Genomic DNA, 26,772 nt, shown 5'->3' with positions numbered 1-26,772 from the left:
CTGAAACAGCTCACCTCACTTTGAAAGACTCCTCACCCCAATCTCTAGAAAAGCCTTTAAACTTCAGCCCATCCACTTTGAAAGGTTTGGATGCATGAAAACTTACATGATAGCCTTTCCTCACTGTCCAGCTTTAGTAACTTGGCAGGGTCAGGCAGGAGCACTGCAATGGCAGCAGCAGCCCCTGCAGGCTCCTTTTCTCTATGAAGACACCAGGAGAAGGTTAGATGCTTCTGTCAGATCCTGTGCTGCAGGCAACATAAAGAGATGCTCTGTGCGATGTGAAAAGCCAAACTACTCCCTCTTCCAGAGCCATTTCCTCAACTTCTGGTTGCCCTCATGCTCCCAGCAGAAGCTTTCTCAGCTTTAGCAGGTGGTGATGGGTAGAAAATGCAGGTGGTACTTCCTTGAACAGTTCTTGGTGGGAACAAACCTATTCTAATAGTAAGTGCAAATATTTATAAAGTGAATGCTACATGTTCGATGTCTGGTACATGGTGTTTGTATCTGACATAAGATGTGGCTTTTCCTGTGATGGTTCTGCCCCGACATGAAAAACATGTTGTTGCCTCTAAACAAATCAGAAAGGACTTAATTTGTAAAGTGCCTTCCACAGTTATTTCTACAAGGAATAAAGTATTGTCTCAAAATCATCATGCTCAATTGGAAAAAATATACAAGTGCTAGTGTTTTCTCTGGAAATAGTATGATTGGGGATGAGCAGACAGGCAGCATTGAAACAAAATAAGATCTCTCACATGTGGATGCTATTTTATGGAAATGACCTTCCTTTTTCCAAAGACAGAAGTGTTCCATGGGGAGCTGGAAGGTGCACAACAGCTTGACAACACAGCATGTGAATGCATGTCTCTAACATAAGCATAGCAATATTCTCTATTATTGCTCTGTAGCACTCTCTGGGCAGCAATCAGTTTCATTTAAATACGATGAATATGAAAGTAATAATGTTTCAAATTTCACTTTTGTACTTACTGTCAGGAGAAAGAGTATTGATAATTTTCTTCAATAGTCTGATAGTAAAATAAAACGAAAATCTAATTCCTGCAACACAGATGGTGCTCTTTTTAATTCTACACTCTGAATTTTTCAGGGTTTTGAAGGTGTTCCTGTCCCGAACTGCTCAGCGTATTCCATACATGACAGGTGGGCGAGTGATGAGGATGCTGGCTGTTATTCTGCTGATAGTCTTTTGGTTTCTTGTTGGGTGGACTTCTGCAATAACCCAAAATTTGGAGAGAAACATTCCACTCATTGGCCAAGGGCAAACATCTGACCACCTGATCTTCAATATGTGCCTCATAGACCGCTGGGATTACATGATGGCTGTTGGTATGTTAATTTTCTAGCTTATTTTTTTTATTTTGAAAATAAAGCTTGTTTGCCTTTTCATTTTTCTTCTTTTAGAATATGTTAAAGTTTTGTCAGACTGTGTAACATTACATTCATAGCTTCTAGGGGAACAAAATATTGGCATATATGTTTTTTTAATGGGCTGAGAAGTAAAACATATTTAAAATATACTGAGACTTTTGTGACTTTCAAAGGTTTGTAACTTGGATTGTAGTAACAAAGTGATGGGTGCTCAAGAAATTCCGTCTTGGAAGGCAGAAGATGTCATGCTCTTCTGCACTATGAGAGCAAAAAAAAATGTGGCTAGAATAACAGAAGCTTATTAATGAGCTCCACATTAACAAGCTCCACAGAACTTGGCAGAGCTCTTGCGTGTGAGGAGGGAAAGAACTAGCAATGCCGCTCTTTCATAACCTTAAAGAAATTAATATCAAAGTAATGGGAATAGGAAATGCACATCAAATGTCACAGTTTAGCATACTTGTTAGATGTGCTCTCAGTGCATGAGATAGGCAGGAGCTAAAAAATTACACCCTGTAGGACTTACATTCTAGAGGAAAATGACACAATTTTGTTGCTTTGATTTTATAACAAAGAGTGGATTCACCATGCCAGGGCTGTTAAACATATAAAGTGGTTCCTCCTGACGGCCAGACAGCTTCGGTGCTTCTGCACCTAGAGTCATTGTTTCTTACAGCCCAGGTGTGCCAGCCACTATCTCAAACACATCAGTGTTTTGAAATCTGAAATAAATTCTTACCTTTCTGCCCTTGCTCTGCGTCCCCTGTGGACATCCCACTGACAGAGCTCTGCTGCTGAGGGTTGGGGAGAGGTAATGGTGGCTCCTCCACATGAGAGTGCCAGTGAGATGGGTAGAAGCAGCCTGGGGATATGAGGAGTGTTTTCTCTGAGAGGGCTGTACAGAAAGCCAGTGCATTAATGCACAGTGGTTTTAAAGGGCAAACCACTGCTGCCAGCTTCACCAAGGACTTTCTGTGCCTCTAAGCTGCCCCTCTGCTCAGCTTCTCTCTCCCTCATGTAAGATCTCAGAGGCAGTCAGGCACGCTGGCCCCTCTGTCAATGTGCTCACTGGCAAGCCACGCAGAGAGGGATATAAAGGAGTTTTGAAACATGTCTCGATTTGAGTCCCTTTGGTGGGGTGTACTGATGAATGGAACATTACTATCACCAGAGATGATGTAAAATTGTAAAAGAGAATTAAATGTGAAACACTTGATGATGTCATTTGCACTCATCCATTTTGCATCAATTTTTTACTGCATTTCATAGCCAGTAATACAGTGTAGTTTTATTAAAACTTTGATAGTGGTGGTTGTTGCATAATGGGTAATAGATGTTTTTATTCCCTCAATTTTATAGCTATGGTCGTGAAATGATTTAACAACTCATATCTTAATACCTAATTATGATCAGTAGTCCCTTTTTGGTCAGAAATTAGATAAGTTGCTGTCTGCCAAGTGTTGGAAAAAAAAGAACAATTTTTAAACATACATTTACATTTAGAGGGGATTTTGTTGTTTTAATGTTTTTCAAAATACAAACAAGCACAGTAGAGGCAAAGCCATCTCTCAAGGATGAACAAAATTGGGCAGAATTTCTTATGTTTTGTCATTTTGCCCTCTCATCCAAACTACCCTTTGTTATGTTTGTGCAAATCTTCAAAGAACTGTGCAGCCACAGTAGTAGTACCAGGAGATGTATGCCTACAAGTCTATACTAACATGTATGTGTATATGCATATACTTCTTGTGTGTGTGTATATGTGCTTGTGTATGTCTGTGTGTGTGTATCTGTGTGAATATGCACTTCAAGATTGTAATTGTTCATAGCAGTTTGAAAAGCTTCGAGCCAGTAGGAACTAGTTCCAAAATGAGATACTTCATCTCAGAGATATGTCAGGAGAAATACTCATAACACAGAACCCTTTTATTCCTATAATTACTGGGGGCAGCCTTGCAAACGATTCTGTGTGGTAAATTAATTGAGAGATAATGATATTTGATTTTAAATGCTAACATAAAAATGCTGGATGATAATTTATGAAAGGCATGTTATTTTGCTTAATTTTGTCAGGATGGACAGTATTTTATATAAAACTAGGGAGTGTTTTGGAATATATTCCATCACCCTTGCTGGAATACCTCCCTGTTTCACTTGGCTGTCAATGCTTTGCTGAAATGAGGAGAGGGAGTTTTCAAGGTCACAGATAAGTGAAGTGAGAATTAACAAGACACTGTTAGAAAGTCATAATGAATCCTTTATACTACCAGAGATTATTGAAGTTAGGATTTATGAAGCATTTTCCATATTAATCATGCTACTTAGACTCTATCTCTGGAGACTTTTATTGCAGTGAATGTTTTATATTTACATTTCCTTTAAGAGAAGGCTCTCTGTGAGAGAAGCAGGGACTTAGACACAAAGGTTGTCACAATTTCTAACATTGCCTCTGTACTCTGTGATATGCTGATGAGAAAAATTAGCATTCAGAACATCTCATTTTATCTCCATAATGGGATGTAAGTTAGTATGCATTTTCCTTGAGGTTGGATACTTGTTGGTAGCTTATTTGTCACTTGCACAGATTCTTTTGTTTTCTTTGTGTTAATTTCTGCATCACTTTCAAGGTTGGGGCATCTATCTCACTCACAAGCCATGGCATGGTTGACAATCTGAGATTTTAGAGGAAGACCTGAGGGCTTGAAAACACTCACCCACAAAGCTTTTTTCCTATGGCCTGAATATATTCTATACCTCTACCTGTCACAACCAGATTGCAAGTTAGAACAAAAAAATAAGAGATAAACTTCTGGTACCTAAGGGCTCGCAATGTCACAAATCAAGCTGTTGGTCTTTATCCTCAGGGAAGAGTCCTATAAGTGAAACAGATTTCATCACAGGATTTCAAAGAACTTCCCAGAAACTGGAAGAAAAGCAAAATAGCAAGTTTAGTGAGCAAAGGCCTAGGTAAGAGAGAAAGGCAGGCAGATATAAACCTGCATGCAAAAACAGAAGTAAAAACCGGAGGTGAAATCTTGCAGGTGGAAGTTCCTGACTTCATCAGGGCCAGGTTTTCACTCAGCACAGATAGGATTTCAACTGTAGTTTTTAAAAATTCCCCCATGCTTTCTTTGTATGTTTCAATGTCTTTTTGAAACCAAAATGAAGCAAAAAGTGAATCACAGGTATTAACTAAGCACAGGGAGGTATTTTTTCCCCAGCACCTGTTTTATTCCCAGCTGGCAGGAGCTGGGCTGCTCCCATGCAGCTGGCCAGAGCTGATGCCATAGCCTGTTAATTGGTGGGTCATCCTGGGCATCAAGAGGATTTCAAACATGAGGCTGCATCATGATTTTTGCATGCCCTCACCCCGAAAAGGGAACAAAGTATTTCAGGCTATTTCCAAAAGAGCTCCTGCCCACCATTCATTTGTTGATATTTAACATATATAATTTTTGCATCTAAAAACGGTATGAGTTGCCAGGACAGGCTCTGACAGACTGGGTATTAAGACTGCCTGTACAGTTTTGAGCTAGGGCATTGTAATACAGCCTTATGAGGCCCTTTATTAAATTTTTTACAGGCCCTCTGCTGCATTCAGCAAATGAGTGATTATTCTTTGTTATCCCCAGTTGATGTGGCCCTGTGCCATATTTGGAGGGTGTTCAGAGCCTGCAATGAATAAAGAACTATTATTTTCCAAATGGGCGTTTTAAAGCTGTGTTCTCCTTAGCACTGATTTACAAAGATTAAAGCCAAAATTGACAACAGTTGCTATCCATTTTGAGTGTCTGCCTTGAGACATCTAGGGACTGTTTTTTCAGAGCACTGTTTATAGCCCCCTCTGTGTGGAAAGCATAATCAGGAGGTACTAGTCAGAATTGAGCACTGATGAGGATCTGGCTTCAGTTCTCACATTAGCTATTCATAAAATGTATAATGTAAAAATAGTGATCACTTGTGAAAAGCTTACTCTAAGTGATAAGACGAGCTGTATAAAGTGTTTGCGGCAGAAACAGGAAAGGAATCTGTTTTACGAAGGAGCTCTGTCCCTTTTCTGCTTACAACCTGCTTCTCCCCTCCACCATGAACACCTCTTTCACAGTCTGCATCACCAACACTTTGTGCAGTTTATGTCACTCATCTGTAGGACATGGTAAGTCTGGAAAAGGTACAGGGAAGAGCAGCAGAGATGATGAGTGGTACAGAATGTCTCTCTATGAAAAGACTAAATCAAGTGGGACAGTTCACTCATCACAGATTAACTGTTTTTTCCAGCTTAATTTGAATTAAAACATGGTCATGGATCATGGAGAATGGAACTAAAAAAAATACAAAAAAAACCCCCAAAAAACCAAAATCCACCAACAAAAAAACAGTTGTGGGTTTTGGTTGTTTGGTTGGTTTTTAATGATGACCAGCCAACATTTTTCTGTTTTCCTTTCTCAAAAATAGCTAGAAACCCCAGGCTGAGCAGTTTGAGTTGTGTTACCTCTTGCAGTAATGTTGCTTTTTCTTGGGATCTGCTACATCACAGGTGAAATCACATAGCCTTCTTCCCACAGCCTGGTCCTTTGCTTTACATGGGGTAGACCTGCAAGGCAGACTTGTAGTTGTGTGAGGGATGGAGCATGCTGTCTCCCCAGCAAGCCCATGGACCCCTGCTCTTCCCTCAGCCTTGCACAACCACAGACCATGGAAGTTCTGGCAGAAAAATAAGTCAGGATTTGGAACCATTCTTACTCCACACACAGTTCTGGGTATTGCTGTGCCTAGCTAATTAAAGTGATGCTGAGATATGGTGAGAGAGACAGATAAACCTTGGGTAATTTGTAATTTACTAGGAATAACTCAAAACTAAAGGCTTACACATGTAATCACATTTCACTGAAATATATTAAAATTGTTTCTGTTGAAGAAAAATTGACTTCTATGACATGGTGCAACTCTCCAGGTGGGAGACTGGATACAGTGAGGCAGAAAGAGACTGCACTGGCTGGCAACACAGGAGCAATCAAGGACACAATTTTTTTCCTATTTTAAAATGGTGTGCACTTGGCTCCAGCCAGCACCCCGAGTGAATGAAGGATGGAGGAGCTGTTTCCAGACCCACAGCTCACTGCGTTTAAGTAAAGCGGATTAAAAAGGTAGATGTTAGTCTGATTAAATGAAGTGTGATGGAGTAGTAGAAGTTAGTGTAGTTGTGTTAGGAATGTAAGTAGAGCTATAATCAGTAATTCATGTCTAAAAGCTGAGGAAAAAATGGTGTAACTGCTGGAGCAGCACAGTTTTGCCGACAGTGCAAAGTTCAAAATACCAAATTAACTTAGTCTAGTCACAGCTGTAATGAACTTTCCCTTATTAGTGTAAGGAAAGGATGCAAAGCACATCACCCTCTCTGGAGGGCAGTGGTCTGTTCTTGGCCTGCAGTGGTGTTTTTTAAGCAGATGAGTGTGGTCAAACATAGAACATCATACAGAGTCATGACAATGGACTTTAATCCTTCAGGGGTGTCTTCTTTTTTGCAGGTAGCTTTTGGACAGCTGAGTGTTAGCAAGCATGAGGCTGGGGATCCTGGCTCCAGGGAGCTCCTTTCAGCAGCTCTAACACACAGCCATCTCCACTGAGAGGCTGGTCTGATGAAGCAAAAGAGAAAGGCATTTCTGGTAGGGTGGGAGGGATGAGAAACAACCAGAAAAGCCTAAAATAACTCACTTTATTTCCTTTCCTAACCATGTTGGGAAGAAAGCTCGCCATTTAGGATTTAAGGTGTTCACAAATACATGTAAATTTATTTTCACTGTCATCTTGCAGTGACAGGGTGACATTATCCCCATTTTACAAAGCCAGAGCTGAGGGACAATAACATTAGGGTTATATGGTCCATTTAATCTGGGTGCCCATTTCTCAATGCCTTTGGCTCAGTTACAGAGCTTAGTCAAATCTATATATAACATGTTATGTATGGTCTCACTGGCTACAAATACAGCCTTGTGTGCTTTAGTTCTGCTGCAAATTGCAGCGAAAATGCTGAGGCTGGCAACCAAATAGCAAGAGAAATGCTTGCTCTCTGTGATCATCTCTGCGAAGCTGGGCTTGAGTGGGGACTTTTTTCATATACACGGGAGCTTGAGGTACAGTCAAAGTTAGAATTCGGTTGTGTATGTGTATAAGATGGCTTTTTTCCCCCTGTAGTCTTTTCTGTCATTCACTAGGCATCTAAATGTCATTTGCAACAAATTACACACCTTTCTTCATTACCCAGCCTTGATTTATCTCTGGAATTGCTCTCTCACATGCATTAAATGAGTCTGGTCTCTTAAGAAATTATATAGTTAACTGAAGATTATGTATGCAAAAGAGAGTTAAGTTAGGGCCACATATATGGTATTTTTATTTTAGTGCTGTCTGATTCTTAGAGACAACAAAGCTGTAGAAGTCAGGATTAATTACTTTCCTAAGACCTCTAAGAAGAGCTGGTGTGTGATCCCTGTTCAAAAATTCAGCTTCATTTTTTCTTGATTTTTCATGTTCCCTTATATGATCTTTGCTTTTCTGAATCTATTGTTTCTTAACTCCCCTGAAGTCCCCTACTGCCTTTGGTCCATTTCTTATCCTGTAGGTGTTCTCTTTCCATACCCACTCAAGTGTAAGGAGGCTCTCAGTGGCTTTTCCAAATCTGGAAAAAGAGGAAGGTTACTTCGATCACTACTTTCAGTTCTTATCTTGCTCTGCAGCTGTGTGCAGTCAGGTGAAGTACAGACATCTGCTGAGCAGGCAATGAGAGAGAGTGTGGATTTACATGGGAATTTACTTGTTCTGGGAGCTGGGCATGTGGGAGTGGGTCAGTCAGCATTTGCCATGCTGTGCAAGGCATGACACAACTTGGCCAATGGACACTGAAGGAAACATAGACTGTCTCTGGACATGGCTTTACTTTGTACTGGCTTTAAGTATGAAAAAATAATTTGCAACACAGACAACTGCATATTTAGCAAAACACAGATCCTCAGAGGAAGTTTGATTAAGTCAGTAATACCAACCTTGAGTCCATTCTCCTGTATAGACCAGATAGGTATCACCTACTATGAGCATATAATTGTCCTTCATTATCAGAAGGTGGAGAATATGAACAATGGCCTAAACAAATCCCAGGTGAGCAGACACGTGCACTCCTAACAGGCCAGTGGCATTGGGCATGGGTCTGGTTCAGTGTATTGGATGACCAAGCTGTGTTTCAAAATGCCCCATTTTCTAAAAACATGGTGGGCATTGCAAACAAAAGTGAGAATCATGGTTTTAAACACCAAAGGCCATAGCTAAGAAGGTTGATTAGATAATACAAAGACCAGAAATAATCCTATGTAGATAAGAAATTCAGAATGACTAACAATAAAGGTATTTAAAGGTTAATTCATTTGTGCAGACAGACCCATTTTGTTTTCATCTCTTACCTTCCATTTATATCTACATCCATTTATGCCTGTTGTTCGTTTTCCTACTCTGTTATCTGTCAGATTTGCACCCCAAACCTGAATGCCTGGTCTGGGGTGTAGCTACTACAAGTTTTTCCAAAGCTCTTCTATGCTTGATTTTTTTGACTTGACATTTTCTCCCCAGAGAGCTGTCAGCAGCAGTCTCTCCTAGGAATTTCCTTCATTTTTCAGAAATGAAGGAAAGAAGATACTTCATGTTTGTGTGCTTGATAAGTAAAACAGGTTAATATATAAGCCTTAGGATAAAGTATGTTTAAAGGAACAAGTTCACATACTTAGTGCTTTGAGTTAGGTTTGCAGGTTTGCAGTATGCTAAGATAGTAGTTAATGGTTGGGAAGTCACTCTTCTACACCAAGCTTTTAGTGGAAAATTATTCAGAAAGCCAGATAGAAATTTCATATCTCGCAGATTTTAATCATTACAGATAGTTGGCACAAAACACTCACTAGTGTGACAGAACCAGTAAGACAGAACCAATAAGACCTTAGAGGTGAGTGGTATGTTAGAACCCTGCTGCATGGCGTCCAGATGTGCTCCATTATCTGTCTGTCTATTTGAAATCAGCTATGTCTGTCTTTTTCATCAGTATAATAAATACATTAATATATCACCTTTTTTACATTAAGAAACTGAAAAGGCCATTTTGCCACAGAGCAAACTTGTATAGCACCCTTGGATTTCTGTCAAAAATTGCACTAATAGTCTGTAGCTCATTTTATGAACTTGATTTCCCCTTTCAAACACAGCTTCTACATGATACAGTTAAGCTGTGTAATTAGTGGTTTAGATTATAAATTGGTTTTCTATCAGTCTGTTGTGTTTGTTACTGCTAATGAAATTATGGTAGCATTTGGCATAGCAAATATAGGAACACTGTTATTTTACCTTATGTTTTAAAAGCTATTCCCTAATTGTATTGCATACAAGATGTCACACTAATTATTAGCTGCAGACAGGAATGCCAGCTCTGCTCTAAATGTAAAGCCTTTATAATACCATTATGCATTAAATGGTCCAAACTACTGTTACGCTCCAGTAGAGTAATACTTTGAAATCTCTTATTGTCTTAGGAATTCCTTGAAACTATGATTGTGAAACTGAAAACTGTGAAATTTTCAGAATTAATCAGATCCGGAGATCAAATACATTTCCTACTTACCCTAGCTCATTGAAATTTATTTTTATTATGGAAATGTGGCTTTTTTACTTTCATTTGCTCCCTGAGATATCTGTGTAGAAATCCATATTAAAAAACCAATTAAAATTAATTCTTGTAAGTCTTCAAACTTAGAGTAGATTTTTTTTGTGTAAAAATAAGCCAAATTTAGCCCACATTCCAGTTTCAGTAGGAATACCTTCAGTACATGGACTTTTATACATGTATTCTCATCTGTTTAAAAACCAAACTTTTTCAAACTCTCAGTCTCTTTTAGCACTTGTAACTGATCTTTTCAATCCGTAAGAGACCTGGAGCTCTTCTCACTTCAGTTGAGGAGGACAAAGAAAGGGCCATGATAGTTTTGTGGAGTCCGCCTGTTATTTCACAATTAGCTCAACTATTCAGCTCTGCTAACATTTGTAAGGAATCACATGGAAAAAACGGGGTAATGGGCACAAGTTGTTCCTAGGGAGATTCTGATTGGACACAGAAGGTAAAATTTTAACCATGAGGACAATCAAATATTGGAATAGTCTCCCAAGGGAGGTGGTAGATTCCCCCACATTGGACAGTTTTAAGTCTCAGCTTGACAGGGTGCTGAGCCACCTCATATAAATTACAGAATTACCTAAAAAGGTTGGACCAGATGCTCCTTGACTTCCCTTCCAACCTGGCATTCTATGATTCTATGATTGTGAAGGAGCTTTTGATCTTATTTCATTGAAGTAAAATTTGTATTCCCCTTGCTCAAGAAGACGTTAGGAGCAAGATACCTTGCTAGGTTGTTCCTGCATAGGTGTTTTTAAGAAACTAGAGTAATAGACGTAGCTGGTAGCATAGCTAATTATCTAGGAAAGAAATGGAAGAAGCAGCCAGTTTGCCCAATGCATGAGTGTTTGGGGGATGTGAGAAGACACCTGCATACATGCTTTTGTAAAGCTCAAAACCAGGCTGGTACACATAGTCTCAGAAGATTTATGCCATGCTTTTTTCATATCAACACTCAATACTGTCCCAAGTCAAACTATTAAAGTCAAAAGGCTTATTATTGTTGGGATTTTGTTAAGGAAGAACACAAAAATAGTAGCATGTGTGGATTATGACCTTTCAGATGTTTGTTTTTATGTAACTGGTAGAACTGCTGGGTTTACATAGGATATGTTCTAGGAGAAATGACAGGTTTAAAACCAGACCATCTATTTTTTATAAAAATAAGAAACACCAAAGTGTTGTTCAAACTGAACTCTTATCAGGGCACAAAGAGATCTGTGTGACTGAACTAATTTTATCAAAACTTGTCTCCTACTGATTGTAGCTGAAATGAGTAGCAAAATTAGAAGTTTCAAAATGCCACAACACTATAATATATGTAATTTAGAGCAGTTACAGACTGTTAGCAGTGGGAAGAACTTGAGGACCTGTTCTCATGAGATATGTAGTGCAGATGTTTTATTTCAGTCTGTTGCTAATGTGGGTTCACAAACATTTGTGTACTTACGGAAACCAGACCAGTAATAATTTGCTGATCAGTACTATAGGGTGATGTCACTCATCACCTGCTCTTGTTACTGTAAAATAACATGCATTGACAAAAAGAAGTATGAGGAAGAACTAATATTCTATTATACTTCTTTTGTACTGTAAATGGCTTTTTTCCCCCATCTTTTCAAATAGTAATTTAAGATGCAATGACGAAGTACAAAAATTCACAAAACAAAAATAAAGTTTAATAAAGGACTTTCCTTTAGCACAAGCAGCCAATGTAATTAATTTCAGAGATGAGGAGGAGCTATGGAAGGGCTCAGCTCACCTGCCTAAGGTTTAGATCAGGGTACTCTTCAGGGAGCTGTCAGTATTCGAGGAGAGGCACCTACTGTTGTGTCAGGATGTGAAGATTTGCACTGTAGAACTGACTAACTGTGTCCATAGGCAGTAGAAGGATCAGAGGCTGAGCTAGACACCTCACCTTTCGGTGGCTGCACGTAGGTGAGTTAAATCCCATCCCTCCCATTATATTTTTTCTCTTGAATGTATGAACTTGCTCTCAGCGGAGTTGAATGTACTGGGGTGTCACTAATGTGATAGCCAGGACGTAAAGGGATACGGTGGTCATAGGATTTGTTGCAAGAATTCAACAGGGCAAAAGCAATATGTAACTAACAACAGGATCACAGCCAGTCTCTGAAGCTGGTCTGGAGCAGAGCTGGCATTGCAGGGGTCTGTCTTGGAATTGCAGCACTTCCAGCCATCATCAGGCGCTGGCTCTGCTCATAGCTACGTGGCAGAGCCGTGATGTTTTGATTTCGGTTTGTTTTGGTTGTTTGTTTGTTTTTTTCCTGGAAGGAGAGGTTTTTCAAGATGGGATAAAATTATTTCATTTGTTTCAAAAGTAAAATGATGTCACAGGAGACTGTCTACTGGCAACTGAAGTCAGAGTACTTATGGATCCAGATGAGCTAGCCCTAACAAAACAGTTTTAAGATGAGCCTGACCCTTTACTTCTTTTTCTTTCTTCCTGTACTCATTTTTCTCCTAACAGAGAAACACGTCATTTGTTGTAATTACATTAGGCCCTCAGAAATGACTCATCATATTATGGGCACCGGCAGAATTAGCTATCATGAACAGAGAAATATTTTAAAATCAAATTATATCTTGCTATATCTGAGTTATAAACCTTTGAAATGAAACGGTTGTCTTAAAAAGCTTGTAGTCTAGTACTTGCAGCTGTATCTGCCTCTATAGCAAGAACCAGGGCTACAGGTAGTGGGGTTTTTTTATATTCTAAGTGATGTCAAACTTCCATAGTATTGATTTGTAAAACAAGCAAGACATTATTAGACATTGTCTTAAAGTTTATATATTGAAAAACTGAAACACCATGAATGCAAAGGTTCCTCATCTGGAAAAAAGAAATGTGTCAAATAAAAACTAAAGGTATCATATGCAGTGGCAATATCTGGTAGAGTTTGAATGCCTATGTGTGTACATATATACATGTATGAGTGTATACTGTCTTTGCATAGATGCTCATACAGAAGCTACTATAGTACTTCAAAATTCCTTCCTTTTTATATATAAAACTAATGGCAAATTATTTCTTTTTGTTCTTCTCACAGCTGAATTTTTATTCCTCTTGTGGGGTGTTTATCTCTGCTATGCAGTGCGGACAGTCCCATCAGCATTTCATGAGCCACGTTATATGGCTGTTGCAGTTCACAATGAGCTCATTATCTCTGCTATATTCCATACAATTAGGCAAGTGATCTGTAGATCTAGTAATTGTTTATCTTTCAGGTTTCATGTAGTGCAACTTAAAATGGGTGAATGGGTTGGGCTGCATAATGGCAGGTCTCATAAATAATTAATTCTGCAAACTGAGTGATAACTAAACTTAAAACTGTTCCCATAGGATTCAAGAATATGTATAATCAACTTGTTAATTGTATAATTAGGGGTTTTGTCAGCACAGCTAGCTGATATCTTCTTGGATCAAAGTTCATTATATATGATGAAATAGATATAGCAAGACTACTGTCTGTCTTCAGTCATCTGCATACTGCTCACTGGTTTGTTTCTCTTGAAGAACAGCAGGTAAGAATGTTGGTTTATATGAACTTTTCCTGGTGTGTAACAGATTGGCAAGGTGCAGCTGTATGTTAAGATAATTGGTTTGTGCATGAAGCATAGTGTTTTATATGCTACCATAAAAATAGTTATGCATATGATGCTGTAACAGTAATATAAAGCACATGTTTCTTATAAAGTTTATAATGAGCTCTATGTCTTATAAATTATTAGAGTAAGAATAAATAAATAAGGGTCTTGGCAGACATACATGAAGATTACTATTTATGCCTTTCCTACAGAGTACCTGTAAAAATGCATTAGTCATGGAAAATTCAAAATAGCAAGATAGCATGAATTTTACCTCATGCTGTAAGATTCTTACTGCTTCCTTAGGACCTTCTCAGACCTTCCTTTGCCTCCTGACAGACCTTATCTACTAAGATTTTTAATTTTTTTACATCATTCCATTGACAGTCTTCAAATCCTCTTCACTGTTCCTTGTTCTGTCTTGGAATTCCCATTTCTCTCTGCCTTCTTGATGTTTGCTTCCATGAGACATCATTTTTTTGAGTAAATGTCAGCAAAGGAAAGCTTTCATCTCTGCTCCTTCCAGCTGCACTTTTCCCCTATCATTGTTGCAAAGTTCACTACACTTTCCAGTCTTAAAACTTTTTGTTTCCTTCTCCTAACCCCTTATCTCAACATCCATATACTCTCAAAATCTTCTTCTTTACTCCTTAACACAAACATCTGCAAAAATAATGTTTAAAATAGGTATTTGATGGAAACATTTTTATTTTCTTTCCTGGTAGATATAAGATTCAGCTACAATACTTTTGAATTGAGTATAACCAAGATGACAGTTTCTCAGTCAAAGTTTCCACCTGCTAACTAATATTCCTGAACCATATTTTGAGCCATGTTGGACAATACAGTTCAGTGTATTAGGAGAGCTATTATGTGGGCTGCAGGTTTCTTTTAACAATTAGACAGGATGAAAGTCATCTTGGATTAAAGAGAGGAGAAAAGCAGGAAATACGGCATTTTAATACATGCCTTATGAAGGAGAAACAAAAGGACTAAGTTTATCCTAGTAAGAATCCGGTTCCTTCAACCTAAGTTCTGCTGATTTTGTTCTTCCTTATTTTTTTTTTTTAAAAAGTTCATTTTGTATTGATACTTTGCCCCCCTGTCTGATATGTGCTGGTTTGTTGAAGAAATATCATCTACTGTTTATGGGTAGGAATGAATAAAATGCACTGGAAGTATATGATCCCTCCTGAGATTATGCCCATTTCTTAGTACACAAGTCTTAATCCCATCACTTTGAAGTTCACATTTTCTTACCTTTTTTTTTGCTCCTGTTTTCCTTGCCAAGTTCTGGATGTAACTGGAAGAGCAGAAATGTAAGACTCAGATTTTTATGACATACCTGAATTGTCATGAAGTTGAAAGCACTGGAGTCTTGAAGGACATGCACTATTACAAGGCAGCCTTCCAGTCTGAAAACTCCCAAAGCTGATATAAGCTTGATGCACGCACTAAATAAAAAACTTGATCAGTTTGCATTTAGTTTTCCTTTAAAAAATTGAAACAAGGGATTCTTTATTATCTTCATATCAGCATTGCTCTTTCTCTTGTATTACTGAGAAACACAAAATTTATATGGAAAAAATCTCTTTCAAAGACAAACCCCATCTCTTCTAGGTACGAATGGTTACTACAAATATTTTGCTTTCAGGTTATGGTGTGGATGGCTTAATCAGTCAAGGTTTCATGCATAAAGCAAGCAAAAAGCCTTCACAGAATTTGAGGATTCGACCTGTTAAGGGTTAGCCAAGTCTTGTGGGCATCAGCACCTGGGAGCTTTCTGTCTGATGGATGTGGCTGCTGCTGTTTTCATTTGCAGGCCTAGCAAGGCTGAGCACAGCCACTCTGGCTACAGAGACACCACACATCGTTGGCCATATGAACCAGCCTGGTCTTGCTCCTCCTCTTCAGCTGGTCAGGCTCTCTAATGGAACTTGCAGCCTGTGTAGGTTCACAAGCACACTACATTTGCTGGTCCTTCAAATGCAAGCACAGACTTCAAGCCAATCTAATATCCATGTTTGGGTTTAGGGCCCTGTAGCCAGTCATGGGCTGAGACCTTGGGTCTTCCCAGATGCAGGTCTCCCATAGGCTGGTTAGTCCAGCCTGAAGTTTGCTCATGAATTGCACACAGACACAAGAAGAATTTAATGAGAAGATAGGAGATACTGCAGTGATGAGGTACAGGGCTCAGTCTGTGATAACATGCTTATGTATCACTAGCCTCTTTTATCCTCCCCTTCTTTTCTTCCCCATCTATGTTAGCCCCTCTCTGTCTCTTTTCTTGTCTTCTTCCAAATAAACATCCCATCCCTTATTATTTTTTCCTATCGTTCCCAGTTTTCTACATCTGTACTCCGAGTTGGTATTTCTGGTATCATTAGCTAGGTAATCATGGCCTTATATGCTGTTACTGGTACAGTTCCACTGGTACTGCTGACCTTGCAAGCTCTACTCCCCAGAGGCCCCCAATGCTCCCTTCAGCTACCTGTGAATTTTGGCCATCTCCCCATTAACCACCTGTGAAATCCTGCCATCTCCTGCAGCAGTGTCTGTAACTTCTGTTCTTTTTTGCTCTGTTATTTGTTATATCCAGCAGTTTCTCATGTCATCTTCAGTAGTTCTCATATTGTGTTCAGTTAGCTAAACCTCAGGCCTGAGACTCCTCGTATCCCTGCACACCTCAACAACATTTCTGTAAAAAAAAAAAAAAAGGAAATATTTTATTGTGTTCATGAAACATTTTGTTTACAAAGTATTAAACAAAAAATTATTACTTTATTATTATGGCATATAAGCCAGTGTTTCATGCCAGCCTATTTCTGTTAATAAAAGCTTCTGCAAAATGTGCATTTGTGGACTTGGACAAGTTGCAAATGTCATTTCTATCTAAATGGTTTTTGGAAACCTGCGAATTACAAGCCAGTGGTACATCTGTTCATCCACTGCACTGCTTACCATTTCTATCTTTGGGAGCTCACTAAAGCAGATAAGGCAAGCATGCTCCAGCTAGCTCTGACTGAAGCACTTGTTCTGCCACCCTTTTAGAAAGCTCAGTAAGGAATTCCTTCACTTGGGAGATTCAGCCACTCATTTCCTAGTAGTCACAAGGCTCCTGTGCCCTGTGGTACTGAGCTGGGTGGTCCTGCAATCAAGACCATTTCTCTGCTCCCCGCTAAAACGCATTTCAGTTCAGTTCTCTCCTTGGTGGCTTTGCAGCTGCTCTCTGTAGCTCTCTAGCCTCTATTTATGAAGTGCACTGCAATTTATCATAGCACATGTGCTTACATAACCTAAAATAATCTGTTCAGATCCTTAATGTGTGTAAACTGCCATAACTCAGTTCAGGCTAAAAAAGCTGTGACAATATAAACCATCTAAAAAACAAGCTAAATAGAGTGAGAATGATGGAATAAGCAATATCCTTTAAGGTCTGTTGTTTCTTTGTATATTTGTTTTGGCTTGTTTTGTTGGTTGTTTTTTTCTGAATTGTTTTGAAATTGTGATATATAACTAAGACAAGTGGATGTCATTTTTAGTCTGTATGAAAGTAGTACAGAAGAAAAAAACAGTTGTGTTTGGCCTTTCAATGAGAAGAATCATGAGGAATATTAAAGATGTTGACTCAAATACACTGGAGAAAAGTCAGTGAATTGCAACCCTGAATTCTCTTTGCAGATTCATTCTTGCCTCAAGACTTCAGTCTGACTGGATGCTGATGCTGTTCTTTGCACATACACACTTGACTGTGACAGTCACTGTTGGGCTACTTCTGATCCCTAAGGTATTCAAGTCTCCTGCCTCTTTTCTTTTGCCAAGGCCGAGGAAGATAAATGTCATGCAGAAGCAACGCTGTATAAAATTAGCAAGCAACTGATAGAAAAGGAAGGTGTAAAAGTTGTTTATGTTTCCTTAAAAGCTGTAATTTTTTTTATTTTAAAAATTCTTATACCTTTTCAAAGATCCTTCCTCTCAGCTTTCAAAATTCCAAGGGTTTCAAGTACAGAAATTTTGATGTGATAAATACAAGAAGGAAAGAATCCTGCCTAAAGATTATAATTTCAGGTATTTGGGTGACCACGCTGCTGCTGGAGTTAACTGAGATCAGACAAAGAGTTTAGGTGAGGGGGAAGAAAGAGGAGGATGAACTGTTAAATAAAACTGGAATGAGGGGCTTGGACTAGCCATGAGATAGAGGGGTTGGGATCTAAACCAGGCAGTTGTTACAGGCTGAAAAAGGAAAGCCCTTTGTGAGTCAGAGCCTGGGATGGACAGATGCTGTATACCAAGACAGATGTGGACTATGATATGGAGCCAGGAACGTTGCTGGCTAAGAAGATGAGTGTGTGTGTGTGGGACAAGAGAAGATGGAGGACAACAGGAGTCAGGGAAGAGAATGAAAAGCTGTCTGAGCACTGCAGCACATCCTGTCAGACTTTGGGAGCAAAGGGACAATATGTCAGTCTCACAGATGCAGGAGAACCGCAGGCAGCTCCACCTGTCTCTAGCACCAGTCCGCAGGATTTGAGTGGAGCTCTCTGAGACAGGACCCCAGCAAAGTGAATGATCTTACAGTGACTTTAGAAATTACCAGTAATATTAATAAAGAAGTCCAGAGTCAAAGAAAACAGTAAAAGTGAAAGCTAAATACAAAGAAAGGACACTGAACAGTTCAAGTTGATGCAACTTTCAGGTTAATGAAGTTGCTATTCCTGTCTTTTGCCTGTGTGTCAGAAGAGGGTATGCTCATAGCTGTCAAATATATATACATTAAACAGTCATACCAAGGGGACACATTGGTGCAGCCTTAATGCTGAATAACCTTGGTTTATTTTTAAATTGCTTTTCTGGCCTTTAGCAGTAATATTACTCTTTTCAATTTTTATATTCATATACTTAATCTCATATCTTCAAAGATGCCTTTCTAGAGTAAACTAGAAAATTTGTTGACCTTTCTGAAGCTGACTCATAACTACTGATCAGCATTTCCATTTTAAGCTTATTATCTGTGTAATGCTACAGAGACTTTTCTTCCAGCACAACGAAGAATTCAGGGAATTAAGAGAAGATTCACAAGGTTAAGTTCCATTCATAAAGTTCTGAGGCTAGATGACTGTGTGGAAAATAGCAGCTACAGGAGTGAACCAATATGAATAAACGAATAGCTGACAGCCTCTCTCCAACTCTTGACCTGAGCATTTGCTAAAACTTAGAAGAGACAGATTCACTTGTCTCTGTTTTTATTTTATCCCTTCTTTTTCTTTCTCATTTTTTTTTCTTTTTTAGCCATTTCATTTCTTTATTTCTTCTTTTTCAGGGTTAGCATCTAAACTGGGAGAATTGCTTTCTGCAGGATTATTCAATAGTATGGAATATAAAGTACAGTCTTATGATTTTAGCAGCCTAATTGGAAATACTGGCTGAAAGTCTATTTCCATACTAGCTTAATTTTAATACAATTTAAAGAAGTTCAAATTTAAGGAGGTTCAAATAAGCATCAAAATAAGTGGAGGGATTTTCCCTCTTGCAAACCTCTCAAGATTTATCAAGTTAAGCCGTTATTAATAAGAGTTTCTTCTTTTCTATAGGCTACTACTTATGCCAGTGGTGCCTATAGCTAGCATTTTGGGTTCAGGAAGTCACATGAAATCAACAGAAGGATAATTGTGCCATAAAAACTGTTGATATAAACTCTTACAGTAATGTTGAAGTAAACTTTTGCACTGATGGCAACATCTGTTTTATGAACACTTCTTGCAGTTTTCACATTCAAGCAATAACCCAAGAGATGATATAGCTACAGAAGCTTATGAAGATGAGCTTGATATGGGTCGATCTGGATCCTATCTGAACAGCAGTATCAATTCAGCATGGAGTGAACACAGTTTGGATCCTGAAGATATTCGGGTATATATAACTTTTAAAAATAGTATTTACTTTCAAAACCAACACTTTTTCCTACAAGTAAAAGCTGAATTGCATCCATCTGACTTTTTTTGTGGGTATCAGCTAAAACAGGCCAGCTTAGGTCTCTTAATGATTGTGGGATCTGGTCATGTAAAATCTCATGGAGAATATTTACTATTGGGGGTTGGAACTAGATGATCTCTAAGGTCCCTTCCAACCCTAACAATTCTATGATTCTGTGATTCTATTCCTAGCTGTAGTAGAAGCCAAACTGGAGGCTAAAGAGGAGGAGTCAACCACAGCAAGAGCTGTTATCAGTTTCCATGGACTCTTTGAGTTATCCTGAAGTGCAAATAGGATTTGGTGTCAGTGTGATTAGTCATGTATAACATTTATGATTAACAAAAAAAAGTACTTTGTAGAGTTCAGGAGGAGAGCAAACACTACAGCATCGTGAAATCTGAAACTTACAGCACAAGCGTGCATGAGTTGTGCACACTGTATGAAGCACAGCTGTGGGAGGTAGCATGTTTGTGCATGAGGATTGCACTTATTTTTACAGTGAAAAAATGGGATTCAAGTTGATGGAGAAATGGCATATTGAAGAATTAGAAAAGACAGTTAAATCAGTTTAGTGTGATTTTTAGAGGAATGAGTAATGCATTCATGGACTCACTCTGTACATACTAGTTTTGCCATTCACATTGCTTTGCAGGATGAGTTGAAGAAACTGTATGCCCAGCTTGAAATCTATAAAAGGAAAAAGATGATTGCTAATAACCCACATCTCCAGAAAAAAAGGTGCTCTAAAAAGGGCTTGGGACGCTCGATAATGCGACGTATTACAGAAATTCCTGAGACAGTCACCAGGCAGTGCTCCCGAGACGAGAAGGACCTGATGGAGCACAGTGCTGTGAAGAACACAGCCACACTGAGAAAAAACCCACAGGATTCCATGAGTTCTGCAAAGCCAAAAGAAGAGACTTTGAAAAACAGAGTCTTCTCATTAAAAAAGTCTCACAGCACTTACGATCATGTTAGGGACCAAACAGAAGAACCAAATAACTTAACTACAGAAAGCACAGAAGTTACAGCTGCTGAGAATTCACTTCTGGATTCCTTGAATGGTAACAGATTAACCAAAAATGGTCCAGAAAAAGTTGAAGCTGTCTCCACTGAATCGGTCCCTTTGGTTTGCAAATCAGTAAGTGCACATAACTTAAGTGCTGATAAGAAGCCTCTGCATCCAAGAACATCTGTCTTACAAAAATCCCTCAGTGTTATTGCTAGTGCCAAGGAAAAGACTCTGGGACTAACAGGTAAAACACAAAGTCTTGAAGAAAGCACCAAAACTCATAAATCTCAGCAGGATAAGGAGGCCAGCAGAAAGCACTCAGCCTCCGATAAAGGGGAGCATAAGGATTCCCACCAGAAGAACTCCACCCCCTCTGAGGAAACAAAGAAAACCCATAAGTCTGGAATTATAAAACAGCAAAGGGTTAGTCAAACACCTGCAAATGCAGACACAGGCCCAGGTAAGTCTCTGCACAAGGACAATTTTGACATAGGAGAAGTTTGTCCTTGGGAGATGTATGACCAAATTCCTGGTCCTGTGCCTTCTGACTCTAAAGTTCAAAAACATGTGTCTATTGCTTCCTCAGAGCCAGAGAAAAACCACCCTTCCCAGACAAAGGGGAAGTCTCCTCATAAGCTGAAGACATCTGAAGGGCATCAACAGCCAAATCAGAAGAGCTCAGAGAAGGTGGAGGCAGCCACTCGGGAGACAAAAGAGCAGCAGGTCTCTGAAAATGAGAAAAGACAGTCAAATTCCAAGTCTCAGGTCTCCCCTGGGCTGAAGGGTGAGAATGCTCATAGATATGCACCTAATGCCTGTGCTGGGGAGCGGGAGGAGCTACCCCAGAAAGCAGCAGAAAAGGAAAACCTCAATAAATTGGCAGAACAGAAAAAAAAAGCCTCTTCTGAAGGAAATGTGCTTTCATCTGACTCCCATAAGCCAAGTAGTTACGTACAGCAACCTTTAGCATCTCGAGCTGAAGTCTGCCCTTGGGAGTATGTTACACCAGATTTACCAAATGCAGAAAGAAGTGTAGCTTTATCAAACACCTCTGCTATAAGTGCAAATAAAACAGCAACACCTCGAAAATGAGAGGCTTTTGGACTGAGGAGAGTAGCAACGTTGAGAAGAAAGACAAAAGGAGAGACAGAGGGGACTTAGGCCAAAAAGATCAGAAAATTCCTAAGGAGCATCACTTGAGAGAATCAGCACTACAAAAAATTAGGAGTTAAGCAAAGTAAATTACCATTAATGTTGTTATTATTTATTTGTTGAGTGCCAACAATGTGAATAGCAGTGCCCAGAATAGGGTCCCTGCTCTAAGGATTTTACTGTGTCAATGAAAGAAACCTGCCTTTGTGAAATCACTTCTCCTTTAAAAGAAAAAAATACGTGGTGGTAACAAACACACAGTGTAGATCTTAACTGAATTATTTCAAGTGCCACAACTGGCTTTCACTTGCCCCTGGGACTTTAAAGATCCAGCAGAAGTAGGGCACAGAAAATGTCCTGATGGCAAAAAGTGATATCAATGAGCAGCTGATTGAAATGACGACTTTTCATTTTACATGTTTAATCTAGATAGCACTGCTAACTCAATGCATCCCAAAAATACATTTTATATAATGATTGCTCTCATTTTCTTATTACTGTGTGTTTAAGTACATTGTTGTGTCTCATATTAAAGCATTCCAGATTGTATAATTTTTGCAAATAACTTTGATATCATGTGACACAACAACACATTTATGCAATCTGCAGATACTTTCTTCTAATTGCAAGTTCAAATACCTGCTGTAGACTTTTTTTGTTTATATATAGAATTGCAGTTATCTTTCACTGGCTATGGACGCTGTAGTTCATATCAGGAAATTCCTTTGGGCTTTGGAGAGATACTTTTTTTTCCTTTGCTGCGATTTATATAGTGATTTTTTGTTTACTCTCTGTTATTTAAATTTATAGTTTGATACTCTATTATTCAGGGGTTTTATACGCAGTAAGTTACTTGTCATGCTCCTCCCTGTAATGCTCATAGACGTTGCTAATAGTGGAAATTCAGTCGTCTTAGCTGCTTATTCTGGTAAGTCTTAGGACAACTTATCTGTTGTTTGTTACTAATTGGAAAATATCATCTAACAAATCAGAATTCTTGCTTTAAACATCATTTAAATACTTGTTCAGTATTTCATACTGAGCATATCCTAAATACGACAAGCAGGAGTGACAACTAAGATATCCCAGAAATTATCACCTGTTTTGCTAAAATTAGACAACCCTGGGAAATATATTAGCTATCTCTTTTACAACAACAATGTAGTGTCTATCCCTGTTGGCAAACGTCCAAAAATTGGCCTTTGGAGTTAGCTAGGAGAGAAATCCAAATTATTACTCTTCCCCAGTATATGCAATTGTAATAGATAGTGGGAATGGAAACGATGGCATCTCTCTCCCACTCTCCAAAATGTTTTGTTGTTTGGGTTTTTTAAAATTTATTTCTACATACATTTACAGTAAAAGTTAGTGTTTAATGCAGTGCTAATTTTCAGTAATAGCTACAGTCCTCATCATACATATTAGCTTAATTCATAGATGGCCCATTCACAACTGTGAGTCTTAGTAATGGTTCACCATCAGGGCCTGAGGACATATTGTAAAGATTCTGAGGAGTATCACTAATAATAAAGAACCCTCAGCTATCCAGATGCAGTGCCAGTGCTATTCACTAGGATTGGCTATACATACAGAACTTCAGAACAAAGACAGCTCAGTCCTAAAGAACTTGTGCAATTTGAGAGAAGTGATGGGATTCAGTGGAAGAACATGAAATGAGGATGATTGAATAGAATGTGTTGTTTAATATATATATAATATATATAAAAATAGATATTTATATATGTTTAATATATATAATGTCATATCTAATATACACATGCACATACACGTATGTAGTATATACTGATTTTTGTGGCATCATAGAAAAAGTGGCTTTAAAATAAAATGCAATGAGCAGAGGGACTCTGACAGGCTGGGCAGGAGGAGGACTATTTTCATCCTTTAAAAAGTACAGGAGTCTATGAGCACATCTACACTAACAGATCAAGATGGATCTGATCTTCCTAGTGCCTCTGCTAAGCCCAAACCTGGCAAGTGCTGACACCTAAGCCAGCTGGGGACAAGTTGGCTCAGGCCTCAGTGCTGTCTAAACACATGGGCCCCGCTCATAAATTCTGCTCATTAGCTCCAGATTAAAGTGGCCAAACTGCCCCAGCCAAGCTATTTAGGCTGCGTGGTGCTCCATTCCACCATGGGGACATGCTGGCTTAGGTCTCTGCTGCCCTGGACTTGTCTGTCTCAACTCTGTTGTTGGGTGGGGTTATGGCCAAGGAGATGTAGTCTTTGCCTTCAACATGTGTCTTCTGACTGGGACCCTTGCAACCCAGAATCCTTGTTCAACTGTGAAAGGAAGTCAGGCATCTGAGGATGGGTTCTTTGGACATCTGTGCATCCTCTTTGCACACACAGTGCTAGCAGCATCCCACGTGCAGCCCAAATCCAGCTCTCTGCTTAGTGTAGAAAAGAGCTGAGGTTAGACCTGGTTCCCTTCCTGGTTCCAGACACTCAGAGGGTTTGGCAGTAACTTTTCCATCAACGTCAATGGGATTTTATCAGCTTTTCAGAGACAACCATAAATTTCCCTGAATGGGAAGAAGTCCATCCTGGGAACACAGCTCTCTAGGAGTCCTCCAGGAGCACACTGACCCTGTGTGCAGAGAGATGCACAATTCTAGACCTGCTGGGTATGGTGACCACCTGTCTCCCCTCCTGCCCCTGAGGAGAGGTTCTGCAGCCCATCTCATTAGTGGTTTGTATGAATGGGGAGGGTGGGACAGCTTGTGGCAGGTTGTCCTGACACACTAATGTGAGCCAGCACTTTGTCAGAGCCAGGTGCTGAGGTTAGAAGTGTAAATTCATGGAGGAGTCATGAAAGGAGATGTTTGTACATACTCACTGCCTCTTGGAGACAGATGGTCACAAAGAGCAGGCACCAGCCCTGGCGCCCTTGCTCATCCTGCCCTCCCTCCTGTACCTCATGGCTGAGCCAGGACTCGCTGCCCCTCTGCAGCAGCTGTGCCGCGGTGAGCGGGCACCAAGGGTGAGGAGATCTGGGTCAGCAAAGCATCCAGGCAGTACCACTGCCCCTTGCATCACTGGCATGATCCAGCCCTTCATGCATGACTATATCTGTGCCACTGCTATCTATCCACAATCCCTTACTCATTTTCTTTTTCCTTCCTTTTTTAAAGATAACTTCATTAGAAACACAGAAACAAGGCCCATTTCTTGGCTGGTGCAAAACATCCCAGCCACGTGGCAAGCAACAGAACGATGGCTGATTGAGCAGGGGAGGCACTGGCTTGTATATTCTTGTTTGATTTTGTTTTCTTTCATCCTGAACCTTTCCCTCACTTCTTGAAAAAAATGTCTGTTATGGTTCTTTAGGCTTGTTGTAGTCACATCTCCTACGAGGGACACAATTGGAGAACTTTCCTTTAGAAAGCAACAAAGCTATCCCCAGATTATTTAGCAACTGGTGTTTGGGCTACAGATTCAATTGGGAATTTAAATTATGTCACACTTCAGAAAAAGAGGACCCAAACTTCACTCAACTATTCTTTTTCGCTATGATGCTGCTAGAAACATTGCTTAATGAAGACATACTAAATTAGGCATAAATAATGTTCTGTATTTCATAGATTTTTCTCCACCAGCATATATTGGCTAGATTGCTTAGTTGTCTTTTTCTGGAGTTTCATTGTTGTTATTCAGCCAAGAGAAGTGCAACTCTAGAATTCAGATGTTTTCCAGCAGATCTGTTAACAGAAAAGATAATAAACACTAAGGTCACAAACATTTGCTAGGTTGTCCTTTTAAATGCATGTGCAAGCTGCATTTCTCCTTTATTTTTAAGCCATCATTTATAAATAATTAGATTTTTACCAATCTTATTAGACTCGTATAATTTATGCAAGATTATGTGCTTTAAAATATAAATCAGTACACACCTATCATCAGCTTTGGTGGCATCATAGACCTGAAACCGGACAATACTTTTGTATTTGCTCTCCTTAGGCTTTTGCATGCGTATGACAACAGGCAGGCCTGAGAAAACACTGCCTCTTGACTTTTAACATTTTAGCTACTCCAAGTTGTAGAGTATATAAAGCTGTAAGTCTCTTCACTTTATAATGTGGTTCTTATAACGATATTATCTGGCAACAAACAGCATCCACCATGAAATACTTGATAGATTTATGTTGTAATGTGTTGCAGCATGTAAATAATGTAACTTCTCTGCAATAAAGCACATTTATATGAAATCTTTTGTGTTGTGATTTTCTGAAGTAATTCCTGGTGCAAACTAACCACGTTGCTCATCAAACCTGTAAAATAACTAACAATTAGCTTTATTGCTGGTAGGTTCTTACACAGACATACTTCTATGCACTTGTAACTTCTTCAGTGCCTCCCAGGTTAAAACAGCCATTTGGATAACCAGGCTGAGACATTGTACCAGGAGTAATGGGGATATGAGGCAGGGAGAAGAAGAATGAAGTTACTTACATTCAGTAAATGCACAGCATACATGTCCTTTGCAAGCAAGAAATCCAGATGTCAGAAAAACAAGACGTGGAGATTTTCCTCAGAACCACTTCATGGGGCTCAGCTCAAGCCAAGCACAGCTTTACTTTCTCAGGTGCAGGGTGTTGAGACTATTGCTGGCCTTCTGACCTCCACTTCACTTCTGACATTTTCACAGCTTTTAAGAAGGGAATTATTTAAAAAAATTTTTTGCTTTCAAAATCACCCACAGCTGTATTTTCTATGGACTTCTTTCTCCTGTTAAAAAATGTATTTCATTTGGCTGGAAACTGTGGCCACACCTGCCCAGCCCTATGAGAAGCTGAGGAAGGTCCCATGGGAAGGACATCAAGAAGACAGAGTCAGGCTCTCCACATTGGTGCATGGTGGGAGGAAGAGAGTCAATGGGCATACATTCAAATAAAGGGGGCTCAAAATGACC

General features: G+C 39.3%; 1 protein-coding gene across 1 annotated transcript in view; it reads left to right on the top strand.

Annotated features, from left to right (window-relative positions):
• Nucleotides 1–26,062, top strand: part of GPR158 (G protein-coupled receptor 158) — a 178,769-nt gene extending 152,707 nt beyond the window's left edge. Inside the window, exons 7-11 of the mRNA XM_051612176.1 lie at nucleotides 1,112–1,350; nucleotides 13,168–13,306; nucleotides 17,387–17,492; nucleotides 19,469–19,615; nucleotides 20,331–26,062. Coding sequence (XP_051468136.1) covers nucleotides 1,112–1,350; nucleotides 13,168–13,306; nucleotides 17,387–17,492; nucleotides 19,469–19,615; nucleotides 20,331–21,782 — 2,083 coding nt within the window. The 3' untranslated portion in view covers nucleotides 21,783–26,062. The remainder of the gene's footprint in view (nucleotides 1–1,111; nucleotides 1,351–13,167; nucleotides 13,307–17,386; nucleotides 17,493–19,468; nucleotides 19,616–20,330) is intronic.
• Nucleotides 26,063–26,772: the final 710 nt, after the last annotated feature.

Source organism: Apus apus, chromosome 2, assembly GCF_020740795.1.
Source record: "Apus apus isolate bApuApu2 chromosome 2, bApuApu2.pri.cur, whole genome shotgun sequence".
In the NCBI taxonomy this organism is placed as follows: Eukaryota; Metazoa; Chordata; class Aves; order Apodiformes; family Apodidae; genus Apus; species Apus apus.
This window is presented reverse-complemented; position numbering and strand designations above follow the sequence as displayed.